This window comes from Oncorhynchus mykiss, chromosome 7, assembly GCF_013265735.2.
Source record: "Oncorhynchus mykiss isolate Arlee chromosome 7, USDA_OmykA_1.1, whole genome shotgun sequence".
Lineage (NCBI taxonomy): Eukaryota > Metazoa > Chordata > Actinopteri > Salmoniformes > Salmonidae > Oncorhynchus > Oncorhynchus mykiss.
This window is the reverse complement of record NC_048571.1, coordinates 90,587,989-90,605,758: the sequence shown is the minus strand read 5'-3', so window position 1 is coordinate 90,605,758 and position 17,770 is coordinate 90,587,989. Positions and strand designations below refer to the sequence as shown.

Genomic DNA, 17,770 nt, shown 5'->3' with positions numbered 1-17,770 from the left:
GACTCCCAGGGTTAGGGGTTAGAGGTTAGACTCCCAGGGTTAGGGGTTAGACTCCCAGGGTTAGGGGTTGGACTCCCAGGGTTAGAGGTTGGACTCCCAGGGTTGAACTCCCAGGGTTAGACTCCCAGGGTTAGACTCCCAGGGTTGAACTCCCAGGGTTAGGGGTTAGACTCCCAGGGCTTTGGGTTAGACTCCCAGGGGTTAGGGGTTAGACTCCCACGGTTAGACTCCCAGGGTTAGGGTTAGACTCCCAGGGTTAGGGGTTAGACTCCCAGGGTTAGACGCCCAGGGTTAGGGGTTAGACTCCCAGGGTTAGACTCCCAGGGGTTTGGGTTAGACTCCCAGGGTTAGGGGTTAGACTCCCAGGGGTTTGGGTTAGACTCCCAGGGGTTTGGGTTAGACTCCAAGGGTTAGACTCCCGGGGTTAGGGTTAGACTCCCAGGGGTTAGGGGTTAGACTCCCAGGGTTAGGGGTTAGATTTATAGGGTTAGACTCCCAGAGTTAGGGGTTAGAATCCCAGTGTTGGACTCCCAGGGTTAGACTCCCAAGGTTAGAGGTTAGACACCCAGGGTTAGAGGTTGGACTCCCAGGGTTGGACTCCCAGGGTTAGACTTCCAGGGTTAGGGTTAGACTCCCAGGGTTAGAGGTTGGACTCCTAGGGTTGGACTCCCAGGGTTAGAAGTCAGAGATTAGGGTTAGGGGTCAAAGGTTAGGGTTGGACTCCCAGGGTTAGTAGTCAAAGGTTAGTGTTAAGGTTAGGGTTGGACTCCCAGGGTTAGTATTCAGAGGTTAAGGTTAGGGTTGGACTCCCAGGGTTAGTAGTCAGAGATTAGGGTTAGGGGTCAAAGGTTAGGGTTGGACTCCCAGGGTTAGTAGTCAAAGGTTAGTGTTAAGGTTAGGGTTGGACTCCCAGGGTTAGTATTCAGAGGTTAAGGTTAGGGGTCATAGGTTTGGGTTGGACTCCCATGGTTAGGGTTAGGGGTCAGAGGGTAGGGTTAGGTTTGGACTCACAGGCACTCCCAAGGTTAGGGTTAGGGGTCAGAGGGTAGGGTTAGGTTTGGACTCACAGGCACTCCCAGTATTTGAGACAGTTGATCAGCCTTCTTCTGACGGAGACAGTTTCCAGCGTTGGTGACGAACACCACAGGAACCAAGAACTGTCCTCTGGAGTCCACCAACTTCTGGAAGGCCTTTTTAGCAGCTGGAATAGGAGTCTTCCCCCGGACCAGCACCCCATCGATGTCAAACAGCAGACCGAACCCTGGCTGGATCTAGAGCACAGGAGGATCATTGACACTTCTGAGAAAGGCATTGGACAAACCATGTGACAAATACTGTACAACCATTCTTTACATTTCAGTTGTTGTTTTTTAGTTTGGATTTATTTAGTTTTTACATTTCAGGTGTTGTCACACACAAACCATCCATGCATGGCATCACAGCAAAACGGCAAGATCTAGTCCTGATCTGCACAACCAAAAGCAAACAGACCCAGACGGATGCAAACAGACCCAGACAGACCCAAGCAGACCCAGACAGACCCAGACAGACCCAAACAGACACAGACAGATGCAAACGGACCCAGACAGACCCAAACAGACACAGACAGACCCACCCTAACCTCTAACCTGCACTGCAAAGAATAATAGAGCATTCTCAGAGCATAATACTAAACAATGTTTTGCAGCTTTATAAACCAGCATCATCCCAGCTTTATAAACCAGCTTCATCCTAGCTTTATAAACCAGCATCATCCCAGCTTTATAAACCAGCATCATCCCAGCTTTATAAACCAGCATCATCCCAGCTTTATAAACCAGCATCGTCCCAGTTGTATAAACCAGCATCATCCCAGCTTTATAAACCAGCATCATCCCAGCATTATAAACCAGCATCATCCCAGCTTTCATAAACCAGCATCATCCCAGCTTTATAAACCAGCATCGTCCTAGTTGTATAAACCAGCATCGTCCCAGCTTTATAAACCAGCATCATCCCAGCTTTATAAACCAGCATCGTCCTAGTTGTATAAACCAGCATCATCCCAGCTTTATAAACCAGCATTGTCCCAGCTTTATAAACCAGCATCATCCCAGCTTTATAAACCAGTATCAACCCAGCTTTATATTTATTGATTTATTATTATTTCACCTTTATTTAACCAGGTAAGCTAGCTGAGAACAAGTTCTCATTTACAACTGTGACCCAGCCAAGATAAAGCAAAGCAGTGCGACAGAAACAACAACACAGAGTTACACATGGAATAAACAAGCGTGCAGTCAATAACACAATAGAAAAAAAAGAAAGTCTATATACAGTGTGTGCAAATGACATGAGGAGGTATGGCAATAAATAGGCCATAGTAGCAAAGTAATTACAATTTAGCAGATTAACACTGGAGTGATAGATGAGCATGTGATGGTGTGTAATGGGAGGACCAAAACGCACCACTATATATCCACAGTACATCACCACACCACTACATATCCACAGTACATCACCACACCACTACATATCCACATCACCACACCACTACATATCCACAGTACATCACCACACCACTACATATCCACATCACCACACCACTACATATGCACAGTACATCACCAAACCACTACATATCCACATCACCACACCACTACATATCCACAGTACATCACCACACCACTACATATCCACAGTACCTCATCACTACATATCCACAGTACATCACCACACCACTACATATCCACATCACCACACCACTACATATCCACATCACCACACCACTACATATCCACAATACCTTACCACACCACTACATATCCACATCACCACACCACTACATATCCACAGTACCTCACCACACCACTACATATCCACATCACCACACCACTACATATCCACAGTACATCACCACACCACTATATATCCACAGTACCTCACCACACCACTACATATCCACAGTACCTCACCACACCACTACATATCCACATCACCATACCACTACATATCCACAGTACATTAGCACACCACTACATATCCACAGTACCTCACCAGACCACTACATATCCACATCACCACACCACTACATATCCACAGTACATCACCACACCACTATATATCCACAGTACCTCACCACACCACTACATATCCACAGTACCTCACCACACCACTACATATCCACATCACCATACCACTACATATCCACAGTACATTAGCACACCACTACATATCCACAGTACCTCACCAGACCACTACATATCCACATCACCACACCACTACATATCCACAGTACATCACCACACCACTATATATCCACAGTACCTCACCACACCACTACATATCCACAGTACCTCACCACACCACTACATATCCACATCACCACACCACTACATATCCACACTACATCACCACACCACTACATATCCACAGTACATCACCACACCACTATATATCCACAGTACCTCACCACACCACTACATATCCACAGTACCTCACCACACCACTACATATCCACATCACCATACCACTACATATCCACAGTACATTAGCACACCACTACATATCCACAGTACCTCACCAGACCACTACATATCCACATCACCACACCACTACATATCCACACTACTACATATCCACATCACCACACCACTACATATCCACACTACTACATATCCACATCACCACACCACTATATATCCACAGTACCTCACCACACCACTACATATCCACAGTACCTCACCACACCACTACATATCCACATCACCACACCACTACATATCCACACTACATCACCACACCACTACATATCCACAGTACATCACCACACCACTATATATCCCCAGTACCTCACCACTACATATCTACATCACCACGCCACTACTTATCCACAGTACCTCACCACTACATATCCACAGTACCTCACCACACCACTACATATCCACATCACCACACCACTATATATCCACAATACCTCACCACTACATATCCACATCACCACACCACTACATATCCACAGTACATCACCACACCACTACATATCCACAGTACCTCACCACACCACTACATATCCACAGTACCTCACCACACCACTACATATCCACATCACCATACCACTACATATCCACATCACCACACCACTACATATCCACAGTACAACACCACACCACTACATATCCATAGTACCTCACCACACCACTACATATCCACAGTACATCACCACACCACTACATATCTACATCACCACACCACTACATATCCACATCACCACACCACTACATATCCACATCACCACACCACTACATATCCATAGTACATCACCACACCACTACATATCCACAGTACATCACCACACCACTACATATCTACATCACCACACCACTACATATCCACATCACCACACCACTACATATCTACAGTACCTCACCACTACATATCCACAGTACCTCACCACACCAATACATGTCCACAACACCACACCACTACATATCCACAGAACCTCACGACTACATATCCACAGTACCTCACCACACAACTACATATCCATATCACCACACCACTACATATCCACAGTACCTCACCACTACATATCCACATCACCACACCACTACATATCCACACCACTACATATCCATATCACCACACCACGAAACATCCACACCACCACACCACTAAATATCCATAGTTCCACAGTACCACACCACTACATATCCACAGTACCTCACCACACCACTTCATATCCACAGTACCTCACCACTACATATCCACAGTACCTCACCACTACGTATCCACATCACCACACCACAACATATCCACATCACCACACCACTACATATTTACAGTACATCACCACACCACTACATATCCACAGTACCACACCACACCACTAAATATCCACAGTACCTCACCACACCACTACATATCCACAGTACCACACCACTACGTATCCACATCACCACACCACAACATATCCACATCACCACACCACTACATATCCACAGTACCTCACCACACCACTACATATCCACAGTACCACACCACTACATATCCACAGTACCACACCACTACATATCCATAGTACCTCACCACTACATATCCACATCACCACACCACTACATATCCATAGTACCTCACCACACCACTACATATCCACATCACCACACCACTACATATCCACAGTACCACACCACTACATATCCATAGTACCTCACCACACCACTACATATCCACATGACCACACCACTACATATCCACATCACCACACCACTATATATACACAGTACATCACCACACTACTATATATCCACAGTACCTCACCACATCACTAGATATCCCCAGCACCACACCACTACATATCTACATCACCACACCACTACATATCTACATCACCACACCACTACATATCTACATCACCACACCACTACATATCTACATCACCACGCCACTACATATCCACAGTACCTCACCACGCCACTACATATCCACAGTACCTCACCACACCACTACATATCCACAGCACCAGACCACTACATATCCACAGTACCTCACCACTACATAACCACAGTACCTCACCACACCACTACATATCCACAGCACCAGACCACTACATATCCACAGTACCTCACCACTACATATCCACAGTACATCACCACACCACTACATATCCACAGTACCTCACCACACCACTACATATCCACATCACTACATATCCACATCACCAGACCACTACATATCCACAGTACCTCACCACACCCCTACATATCTACATCACCACACCACTACATATCCACACCACTACATATCCACATCACCAGACCACTACATATCCACAGTACCTCACCACACCCCTACATATCTACATCACCACACCACTATATATCCACAGCACCTCACCTCACCACTACATATCCACAGCACCACACCACTACATATCTACATCACCACACCACTACATATCTACATCACCACACCACTACATATACACAGTACCTCACCACACCACTACATATCCACAGTACCTCACCACACCACTACATATCCACACCACTACATATACACAGTACCTCACCACACCACTACATATCCACAGTACCTCATCACTATATATCCACAGTACCTCATATGTAGTGGTGTGGTGTGGTGATGTGGATATGTAGTGGTGTGGTGAGGTACTGTGGATATGTAGTGGTGTGGTGAGGTACTGTGGATATGTAGTGGTGTGGATATGTAATGGTGTGGTGAGGTACTGTGGATATATAGTGGTGTGGTGAGGTGCTGTGGATATGTAGTGGTGTGGTGAGGTACTGTGGATATGTAGTGGTGTGGTGATGTGGATATGTAGTGGTTTGGATATGTAGGGGTGTGGTGATGTACTGTGGATATATAGTGGTGTAGTGTTGTGCTGTGGATATGTAGTGGTGTGGTGATGTACTGTGGATATGTAGTGGTGTGGTGCTGTACTGTGGATATATAGTGGTGTGGTAATGTACTGTGGATATATAGTGGTGTAGTGTTGTGCTGTGGATATGTAGTGGTGTGGTGATGTACTGTGGATATGTAGTGGTGTGGTGCTGTACTGTGGATATATAGTGGTGTGGTGATGTAGATATGTAGTGGTGTGGTACTGTGGATATGTAGTGGTGTGGTGATGTACTGTGCATATATAGTGGTGTGGTGATGTACTGTGGATATATAGTGGTGTGGTGGTGTGCTGTGGATATGTAGTGGTGTGGTGGTGTGGATATGTAGTGGTGTGGTGATGTACTGTGGATATGTAGTGGTGTGGTGGTGTACTGTGGATATGTAGTGGTGTGGTGTACTGTGGATATATAGTGGTGTGGTGGTGTGCTGTGGATATGTAGTGGTGTGTTGATGTACTGTGGATATGTCGTGGTGTGGTGGTGTACTGTGGATACGTAGTGGTGTGGTGGTGTACTGTGGATATGTAGTGGTGTGGTGGTGTACTGTGGATATGTAGTGGTGTGGTGGTGTACTGTGGATATATAGTGGTGTGGTGGTGTACTGTGGATATATAGTGGTGTGGTGATGTACTGTGGATATGTAGTGGTGTGGTACTGTGGATATGTAGTGGTGTGGTAATGTATTGTGGATATATAGTGGTGTGGTGGTGTATTGTGGATATATAGTGGTGTGCTGATGTACTGTGGATATGTAGTGGTGTGGTACTGTGGATATGTAGTGGTGTGGTGATGTACTGTGGATATGTAGTGGTGTACTGTGGATATGTAGTGGTGTGGTGGTGTACTGTGGATATATAGTGGTGTGGTGGTGTGCTGTGGATATGTAGTGGTGTGGTGATGTACTGTGTATATGTAGTGGTGTGGTGAGGTACTGTGGATATGTAGTGGTGTGGTGGTGTACTGTGGATATGTAGTGGTGTGGTGGTGTACTGTGGATATGTAGTGGTGTGGTGGTGTACTGTGGATATGTAGTGGTGTGGTGGTGTACTGTGGATATAAAGTGGTGTGGTGATGTACTGTGGATATGTAGTGTTGTAGTACTGTGGATATGTAGTGGTGTGGTAATGTACTGTGGATATATAGTGGTGTGGTGGTGTACTGTGGATATATAGTGTTGTGGTGAGGTATATTGCCAAAGTCTTTAATGATTTTTTCATTGGCAAGATTGGCAAATTTAGGCATGACATGCTAGCAACAAACGCTGACACTACACCTCAAGAATATCTGACCAAATTATGAAAGGCAAGCATTGTAATTTTTAATTCCCTAAAGTGAGTGTGGAAGAAGTGAAAAAAGTATTGTTGTCTATCAACAATGACAAGCCACCGGGGTCTGACAACTTGGATGGAAAATTACTGAGGATAATAGCAGACAATAATGTCACTTCTATTTGCCATATTTTCAATTTAAGCCTACTAGAAAGTGTGTGGCCCCAGGCTTGGATGGAAGCAAAAGTCATCCCACAACCTAAGAACAGTAACGCCCCCTTTACTCGAATCCACGAGCTGACAAGGTACAAATCTGTCGTTCTGCCCCTGAACAAGGCAGTTAACCCACTGTTCACCGGTAGGCCGTCATTGTAAATAAGAATTTGTTCTTAACTGATTTGCCTAGTTAAATAAAGGTAAAATAAAAATACCCGACCAATCAAATCAAATTTAATTTGTATTTGTCAAATGCGCCGAATACAACACATGCGCCGAATATTTACCGTGAAATGCTTACTTACAAGCCCTTAATTAACCAACAATGCGGTTCAAGAAATATAGTTAAGAAAATATATATTAAATAAACTAAAGTAAAAAATCTAATGAAAAGAAAACACAATAAAATAACAATAACGAGGCTATATCCAGGGGGTACCCGTACAAAGTCAATGTGCAGGGGTACAGGTTAGTAGAAGGTAGTTAAACACTTCGAAACCCCAAAACGATCTTGCATAATTACACCGCTATAACGTTATTATATCGATACATTGTATCAACCAAGTACTGCATAATGACGAGACTGTAACGTAACAACACTACCTTGTTATTTAACGTCGAGGCGCCGCTTATCCCACACCTTGTCAGTAGAGTTCCCCGGTCCCCGGGATGGCTGAGCAGGGTGTTCGCAGCCCGGTGTAGGACACTCAGTGCCTTCATGATTCTGCTGTCGGGTTCTCTCCGCTGCCTCCTGTTACTCTAATTTAGTTCAACCTTGTTCGAACCCTTCATATATGAAGGCATGATGTGACGAAACCGAGAAGGTGGTCCTACAAACACAGGCGGGGGAGCAGTGCCGTGGGGGAGCTGTTCTGTTTAGTAGTGGAAAGTCAAAGTGATCTTTAGCGGACGCGGGATTACAAGGTCGCACAGGATTCACACGCTGCGCCACTAGACTGGATTCGACTGGTACAAAGAAACATTCATGCGTTTTGTACTACAGTATTTTAGATCAATCAAACACATTTGAAAATAATGAGAGAGCTAAACAGCTCATCTGGGGTCAGCGAGGCGCGTTATGCCTGTCATCTGTCAATTTACTTCAAGAGGACTCCAAAATTCCGCTGGTTCTGAATGGAGCTAAATGTGCTTCATAGGCCAATTGCATTCCTGTGCGGTTATTCCTATCAGGCTACATTATTATTAGGCCACATAGTTAGTAGTTCCAGACACACAAACTCAGTATTTATCAAGGATTTTAATTTATACAATTTCAATCAAGACATATAACTTTTTATTACTGATTTCAAGTGATCTATAAACCCAAAAGGTGCCTGGTAACTGAGGATGCGGTTTTAGTTCCCCTTAAACCAGCCCTGATGACATCAGACTGACGTTTGAAGACTTTGATATCAATAATGTAAGCCATTTATGTGTCTTGACATTGTCAATATACCTAACAAGAGGATGCAAACTCCCCCAGACACACTGGAACACAGGGCTAGAACGGGGTTATTTCTTCATCACTAACCACTAGATTAGAACGGGGTTATTTCTTCATCACTAACCACTAGATTAGAACAGGGTTATTTCTTCATCACTAACCACTAGATTAGAACAGGGTTATTTCTTCATCTCTAACCACTATATTAGAACAGGGTTATTTCTTCATCACTAACAGATTAGAACAGGGTTATTTCTTCATCACTAACAGATTAGAACAAGGTTATTTCTTCATCACTAACCACTAGATTAGAACAGGGTTATTCTTCCTCGCTAATCACTAGATTAGAACAAGGTTATTTCTTCATCACTAACCACTAGATTAGAACAGGGTTATTTCTTCATCACTAACAGATTTGAACAAGGTTATTTCTTCATCACTAACCACTAGATTAGAACAGGGTTATTTCTTCATCACTAACCACTAGATTAGAACAGGGTTATTCTTCCTCACTAACCACTAGATTAGAACAGGGTTATTCTTCCTCACTAACCACTAGATTAGAACAGGGTTATTTCTTCATCACTAACCACTAGATTAGAACAAGGTTATTTCTTCATCACTAACCACTAGATTAGAACAGGGTTATTTCTTCATCACTAACCACTAGATTAGAACAAGGTTATTTCTTCATCACTAACCACTAGATTAGAACAGGGTTATTTCTTCATCACTGACCACTATATTAGAACAGGGTTATTTCTTCATCACTAACAACTATATTAGAACAGGGTTATTTCTTCATCACTAACCACTAGATTAGAACAGGGTTATTTCTTCATCACTAAACACTAGATTAGAACAGGGTTATTCGTCCTCACTAACAGATTAGAACAGGGTTATTCCTCCTCACTAACCACTAGATTAGAACAGGGTTATTTCTTCATCACTAACCACTATATTAGAACAGGGTTATTTCTTCATCACTAACCACTAGATTAGAACAGGGTTATTTCTTCATCACTAACCACTAGATTAGAACAGGGTTATTTCTTCCTCACTAACAGATTAGAACAGGGTTATTTCTTCCTCACTAACCACTAGATTAGAACAGGGTTATTTCTTCATCACTAACCACTAGATAAGAACAGGGTTATTCGTCCTCGCTAATCACTAGATTAGAACAAGGTTATTTCTTCATCACTAACCACTAGATTAGAACAGGGTTATTTCTTCATCACTAACCACTAGATTAGAACAGGGTTATTTCTTCATCACTAACCACTAGATAAGAACAGGGTTATTCGTCCTCGCTAATCACTAGATTAGAACAAGGTTATTTCTTCATCACTAACCACTAGATTAGAACAGGGTTATTTCTTCATCACTAACCACTAGATTAGAACGGGGTTATTTCTTCCTCACTAACCACTACATTAGAACAGGGTTATTTCTTCATCACTAACCACTAGATTAGAACGGGGTTATTTCTTCCTCACTAACCACTACATTAGAACAGGGTTATTTCTTCATCACTAACCACTAGATTAGAACGGGGTTATTTCTTCCTCACTAACCACTACATTAGAACAGGGTTATTTCTTCCTCACTAACCACTAGATTAGAACAGGGTTGTTCTTCCTAACTAACCACTAGATTATAACAGGGTTATTCTTCATCACTAAAAACTAGATTAGATTGAGTCTTGATGGGGAGAGTGTGACTAAGATTCCTGAACCTCCCGGTCCCACTGTCACATGAACCAGCCTGCCTCCAATTTACTGTTAATAAGATACACACACACAGGTCAGTAGAGGATGATGGGAGGCGTGTGGGTCTAAAGCAGAAACATGAACTGTTCATGAATGGGACTGCTAGAGTCAATGCTACCCAGGATAGAACAGATTGATGGACCATTTTTATTCAGAAGAAAACGAGAGCATTTAACGACAGTATACCACTATGGAGTCTATTGTAGAAAGTTTACATTTATTTACATCATGACACGATGTGATTCTGTACATGAAACAGAGATTAGCATCATACCCATAGTATATTGTCTGATATACCAAGGCTTTCAGCCAATCAGGAGCCAAACTACCTGGTTTATAATACTAGATATACAGTGGGACAAAAAAGTATTTAGTCAGCCACCAATTGTGCAAGTTCTCCCACTTAAAAAGATGAGATAGGCCTGTAATTCATTATAGGTACACTTCAACTATGACAGACAAAATTAGAAGAAAAAAAATCCAGAAAATCACATTGTAGGATTTTTAATGAATTTATTTGCAAATTATGGTGGAAAATAAGTATTTGGTCACCTACAAACAAGCAAGATTTCTGGCTCTCACAGACCTGTAACTTCTTCTTTAAGAGGCTCCTCTGTCCTCCACTCGTTACCTGTATTAATGGCACCTGTTTGAAATGTTATCAGTATAAAAGACACCTGTCCACAACCTCAAACAGTCACACTCCAAACTCCACTATGGCCAAGACCAAAGAGCTGTCAAAGGACACCAGAAACAAAATTGTAGACCTGCACCAGGCTGGGAAGACTGAATCTGCAATAGGTAAGCAGCTTGGTTTGAAGAAATCAACTGTGGGAGCAATTATTAGGAAATGGAAGACTTACAAGACCACTGATAATCTCCCTCGATCTGGGGCTCCACGCAAGATCTCAACCCGTGGGGTCAAAATGATCACAAGAACGGTGAGCAAAAATCCCAGAACCACACGGGGGGACCTAGTGAATGACCTGCAGAGAGCTGGGACCAAAGTAACAAAGCCTACCATCAGTAACACACTACGCCTCCAGGGAGTCAAATCCTGCAGTGCCAGACGTGTCCCCCTGCTTAAGCCAGTACATGTCCAGGTCCGTCTGAAGTTTGCTAGAGAGCATTTGGATGATCCAGAAGAAGATTGGGAGAATGTCATATGAAACCAAAATATAACTTTTTGTTAAAAACTCAACTCGTCGTGTTTGGAGGACAAAGAATGCTGAGTTGCATCCAAAGAACACCATACCTACTGTGAAGCATGGGGGTGGAAACATCATGCTTTGGGGCTGCTTTTCTGCAAAGGGACCAGGACGACTGATCCGTGTAAAGGAAATAATGAATGGGGCCATGTATCGTGAGATTTTGAGTGAAAACCTCCTTCCATCAGCAAGGGCATTGAAGATGAAACGTGGCTGGGTCTTTCAGCATGACAATGATCCCAAACACACTGCCCGGGCAACGAAGGAGTGGCTTCGTAAGAAGCATTTCAAGGTCCTGGAGTGGCCTAGCCAGTCTCCAGATCTCAACCCCACTGAAAATCTTTAGAGGGAGTTGAAAGTCCGTGCTGCTCAGCAACAGCCTCAAAACATCACTGCTCTAGAGAAGATCTGCGTGGAGGAATGGGCCAAAATACCAGCAACAGTGTGTGAAAACCTTGTGAAGACTTACAGAAAACGTTTGACCTCTGTCATTGCCAACAAAGGGTATATAACAAAGTATTGAGATAAACTTTTGTTATTGACCAAATACTTACTTTCCACCATAATTTGCAAATAAATTCATAACAAATCCTACAATGTGATTTTCTTCCTTCTCATTTTGTCTGTCATAGTTGAAGAGTACATATGATGAAAATTACAGGCCTCTCTCATCTTTTTAAGTGGGAGAACTTGCTGAGTTCAAACCCCCGAGCTGACAAGGTACAAATCTGTCGTTCTGCCCCTGAACAGGCAGTTAACCCACTGTTCCCAGGCCGTCATTGAAAATAAGAATTTGTTCTTAACTGACTTGCCTGGTTAAATAAAGGTAAAATAAAAAAATAAAAAAAAACAATTGGTGGCTGACTAAATACTTTTTTGCCCCACTGTATCTAATTTGCATAAGTATCACACCCCTGAGTCAATAGTTTGTAGAAGCACCGTTACAACTGTGAGTCTTTCTGGGTAAGTCTCTAAGAGATTTCCACACCTGGACTGTGCAACATTTGCCCATTATTCTTTTCAAAATTCTTCAAGCTCTGTCAAATTGGTTGTTGATCATTGCTAGACAACCATTTTCAGGTCTTGCCATAGATTTTCAGTAGATTTAAGTCAAAACTCAACTCCAGTGTATATTTGGTCTTGTGTTTTAGTTTATTGTACTGCTGAAGGTGAATTCCTCTCCCAGTGTCTGGTGGAAAGCAGACTGAACCAGGTTACCTGTGCTCAGCTTATTTGTTATGCTGAAAAACTCCCCATTCCTTAACGATTACAAGCATACCCCCATAACATGAGGAAGCCACCACTATGTTTGAAAATATGGAGAGTGGTACTCAGTCATGTGTTGTTGGATTTTCCCCAAAAATTACACTTTGTATTCAGGACAAAAAAATGAATTGCTTTGCGTTTTTTTTCTTCAGTATTACTTTAGTGCCTTGTTGCAAACCGGATCTATGTTTTGGAATAGTTATATTCTGTACAGGTCTCCTTCTTTTCACTTTGTTATTTAGGTTAACTACAATGTTGTTAATCCATCCTCAGTTGTCTATAACAGCCATTAAAGTCAACATTGGCCTCATGGTGAAATCTCTGAGCCTTCCTCTCCGGCAACTGAGTTAGGAAGCATGCCTGTATCTTTGTAGTGACTGGGTATATTGATAAACCATCCAACTTGTAATTAATTACTTCACCATGCTCAAAGGGATATTCAGTGTCTGCTTTTTTTATTATTTTTATCCATCTACCAATAGGTGCCCTTCTTTGTGAGAAAACATCCCTGGTCTTTGTGGTTGAATCTGTGTTGGAAAATCTCAGTTTGAAATTCATTGCTTGACTGAGGGACCGTTCAGATAATTGTATATGTGCTGGGTACAGAGATGAGATAGTCATTAAAAAATCATTTTGAACACAATTATTGCACACAGGGTGAGTCCTCTCTACCGCGCCTGCTGTCTCGACCTCTGAATGATCGGCTATGAAAAGCCAACTGACATTTACTCCTGATGTGCTGACCTGTTGCACTCTCTACAACCACTTTGATTATTATTTGACCTTGCTGATCATCTATGAAAATTTGAACATTTTGAAGAACAATCTGGCCTTAATGACCATGTACTCCTATAATCTCCTCCCGGCACAGCCAGAAGAGGACTGGCCACCCCTCAGAGCCTGGTTCCTCTCTAGGTTTCTTCCTAGGTTCCTGCCTTTCTAGGGAGTTTTTCCTACATCTGCATTGCTGGCTCTTTAGTGGTTTAGGCTGGGTTTCTGTATAAGTGCTTTGTGACATCTGCTGAATGATTGTAATAATAGCAGTAGTAGTAGTAGCGGTGGTAGTAGTAGTAGTAGCGGTGGTAGTAGCAGTAGTAGTATTATTAGCAGTAGTAGTATCAGTAGCGGTGGTAGTAGCAGTACATACACGCTGTCTCTCTCTCCCCTTACCTTCGTTGGCCAGTTTTCATGGTATTGCTTTGTGCACTGACTTTACTGAACTCTGGAGAAAACGAACATTGTCGCTGGGTGAGTACATTTGACAATGTGCTCTCCTGTCCATTTGACATTTTGTCTGCAGGAACTCGCTCTTTTTCACTTGGTCCACTCGTCCAAGTACCAATGTATTTGTGGCATGATGTGAACAGTACGAATTTGTGTCACTACCAAAGTCTAATGGTTTTAAATGAATCTGGCAGCTGATTTCATAGCTGAACCACTTACATCTCTGTTCAATCTAACCCTGGATTGTAATGAAATTCCAAAGATCTGGAAATCATAATTTGTCCTACCACTTTTAAAAGGTGGGGATCCAACTCTTGTAAATAATTATAGGCCAATCTCAAAGCTGTCCCCCCTGGTGAAAATACTTGAAACCCTTGTAAGTGAACAGCTAAAATAGTTTTTATTTACTAACTCTATTTTATCAATGTACAAATCGGGCTTCAGGAAGAAGCATTGCACAATTACAGCAGCCATGAAGGTTTTAAATGATATCACTGAAGCCATTGACAAAAACAGCACTGTGTCTCACTTTTTATTGATCTCTCTAAGGCTTTTGATACAGTTGATCATGCTATACTAAGGCAGAGATTGTCGAGTGTAGGTCTTTCGGAGCATGCAGTTGCATGGTTTGCTAACTATCGGTCTGATAGAACTCAGTGCACTCAATTTGATGGGCTTATGTCTGTTAAATTGTCTGTCTTGAATGGTGTGCCCCAAGGCTCTGTACTTGGTCCTCTCTTATTCACTATTTATTTAAATGATTTAGACAAAAATGTAAAATGCACAACTTCATTTTTATACTGATGATACTGTTATTTATTGTTGTGCCTCGTCTCTTACAAAAGCTTTCCAGAACATGCAAACTGCTTTTTATACTGTTCAACATACCTTGTGTCAATTGAAGCCTATCCTCAATGCTGACAAAACTAATCTAATGGTGTTTTCTAATGCAAGAAATAGACCTCTGAACCTTTCACCTATTACTACCTGTCAGGGCAAGGAGATTGAGGTTGTAACCTCATAGAAATATCTTGGAATTTTAATTGATGACGCCCTCTCTTTTAAATTGCATATTCAACAATTTACAAAAAAATTGAACCTGAAATTGGGATTTTATTTTAGGAATAAGGCCTGTTTTTCTTTTGAAGTTAGGAGGCTAGTGTCAGCTACATTTATGCCTTTACTCGACAATGGGGATATTTTATATACAGTGGGGAGAACAAGTATTTGATACACTGCAGATTTTGCAGGTTTTCCTACTTACAAAGCATGTAGAGGTCTGTAATTTTTATCATAGGTACACTTCAACTGTGAGAGACGGAATCTAAAACAAAAATCCAGAAAATCACATTGTACGATTTTTAAGTAATTAATTAGCATTTTATACATCAGAAAAGCAGAACTTAATATTTGGTACAGAAACCTTTGTTTGCAATTACAGAGATCATACGTTTCCTGTAGTTCAAATCAAATGTATTTGTCACATACACATGGTTAGCAGATGTTAATGCGAGTGTAGCGAAATGCTTGTGCTTCTAGTTCCGACAATGCAGTAATAACCAACGAGTAATCTAACCTAACAATTGAAAAACTACTACCTTATACACACAAGTGTAAAGGGATAAAGAATATGTACATAAAGATATATGAATAAGTGATGGTACAGAACGGCATAGGCAAGATGCAGTAGATGGTATAGAGTACAGTATATACATATGAGATAGTAATGTAGGGTATGTAAACAAAGTGGCATAGTTTAAAGTGGCTAGTGATATATGTATTACATAAAGATGCAGTAGATGATATAGAGACCAGTATATACATATACATATGAGCTGAGTAATGTAGGGTATGTAAACATTATATTAAGTAGCATTGTTTAAAGTGGCTAGTGATACACGTATTACATAAAGATGCAGTAGATGATATAGAGTACAGAATATACATATACATATGAAATGAATAATGTAGGGTGTGTAAACATTATATTAAGTAGCATTGTTTAAAGTGGCTAGTGATATATTTTACATACATTTCCATCAATTCCCATTATTAAAGTTGCTGGAGTTGAGTCAGTGTGTTGGCAGCAGCCACTCAATGTTAGTGCTGGCTGTTTAACCATCTGATGGTCTTGAGATAGAAGCTGTTTTTCAGTCTCTCGGTTGCTGCTTTGATGCACCTGTACTGACCTCGCCTTCTGGATGATAACGGGGTGAACAGGCAGTGGCTCGGGTTGTTGTTGTCCTTGATGATCTTTATGGCCTTCCTGTGACATCGGGTGGTGTAGGTGTCCTGGAGGGCAGGTAGTTTGCCCCCGGTGATGCGTTGTGCAGACCTCACTACCCTCTGGAGAGCCTTACGGTTGTGGGCGGAGCAGTTGCCATACCAGGCGGTGATACAGCCCGACAGGATGCTCTCGATTGTGCATCTGTAGAAGTTTGTGAGTGCTTTTGGTGACAAGCCAAATTTCTTTAGCCTCCTGAGGTTGAAGAGGCGCTGCTGCGCCTTCTTCACGATGCTGTCTGTGTGGGTGGACCAATTCAGTTTGTCTGTGATGTGTACGCCGAGGAACTTAACTTACTATCCTCTCCACTACTGTCCCATCGATGTGGATAGGGGGGTGCTCCCTCTGCTGTTTCCTGAAGTCCACAATCATCTCCTTAGTTTTGGTGATGTTGAGTGTGAGGTTATTTTCCTGACACCACACTCCGAGGGCCCTCACCTCCTCCCTGTAGGTCGTCTCGTCGTTGTTGGTAATCAAGCCTACCACTGTAGTGTCGTCCGCAAACTTGATGATTGAGTTGGAGGCGTGCATGGCCACACAGTCGTGGGTGAACAGGGAGTACAGGAGAGGGCTCAGAACGCACCCTTGTGGGGCCCCAGTGTTGAGGATCAGCGTGGTGGAGATGTTGTTACCTACCCTCACCACCTGGGGGCGGCCCGTCAGGAAGTCCAATACCCAGTTGCACAG

General features: G+C 42.6%; 1 protein-coding gene across 1 annotated transcript in view; it reads right to left on the bottom strand.

Annotated features, from left to right (window-relative positions):
• The window catches only part of zgc:77375 (uncharacterized protein LOC402927 homolog), a 30,541-nt gene extending 21,795 nt beyond the window's left edge, over positions 1-8,746 (bottom strand). The window contains exons 1-2 of the mRNA XM_036984380.1: positions 8,489-8,746; positions 1,068-1,271 (exon numbers count right to left, since the gene is read on the bottom strand). Of these exons, the coding sequence (XP_036840275.1) occupies positions 1,068-1,271; positions 8,489-8,605 (321 nt within the window). The 5' untranslated portion in view covers positions 8,606-8,746. The remainder of the gene's footprint in view (positions 1-1,067; positions 1,272-8,488) is intronic.
• Positions 8,747-17,770: the final 9,024 nt, after the last annotated feature.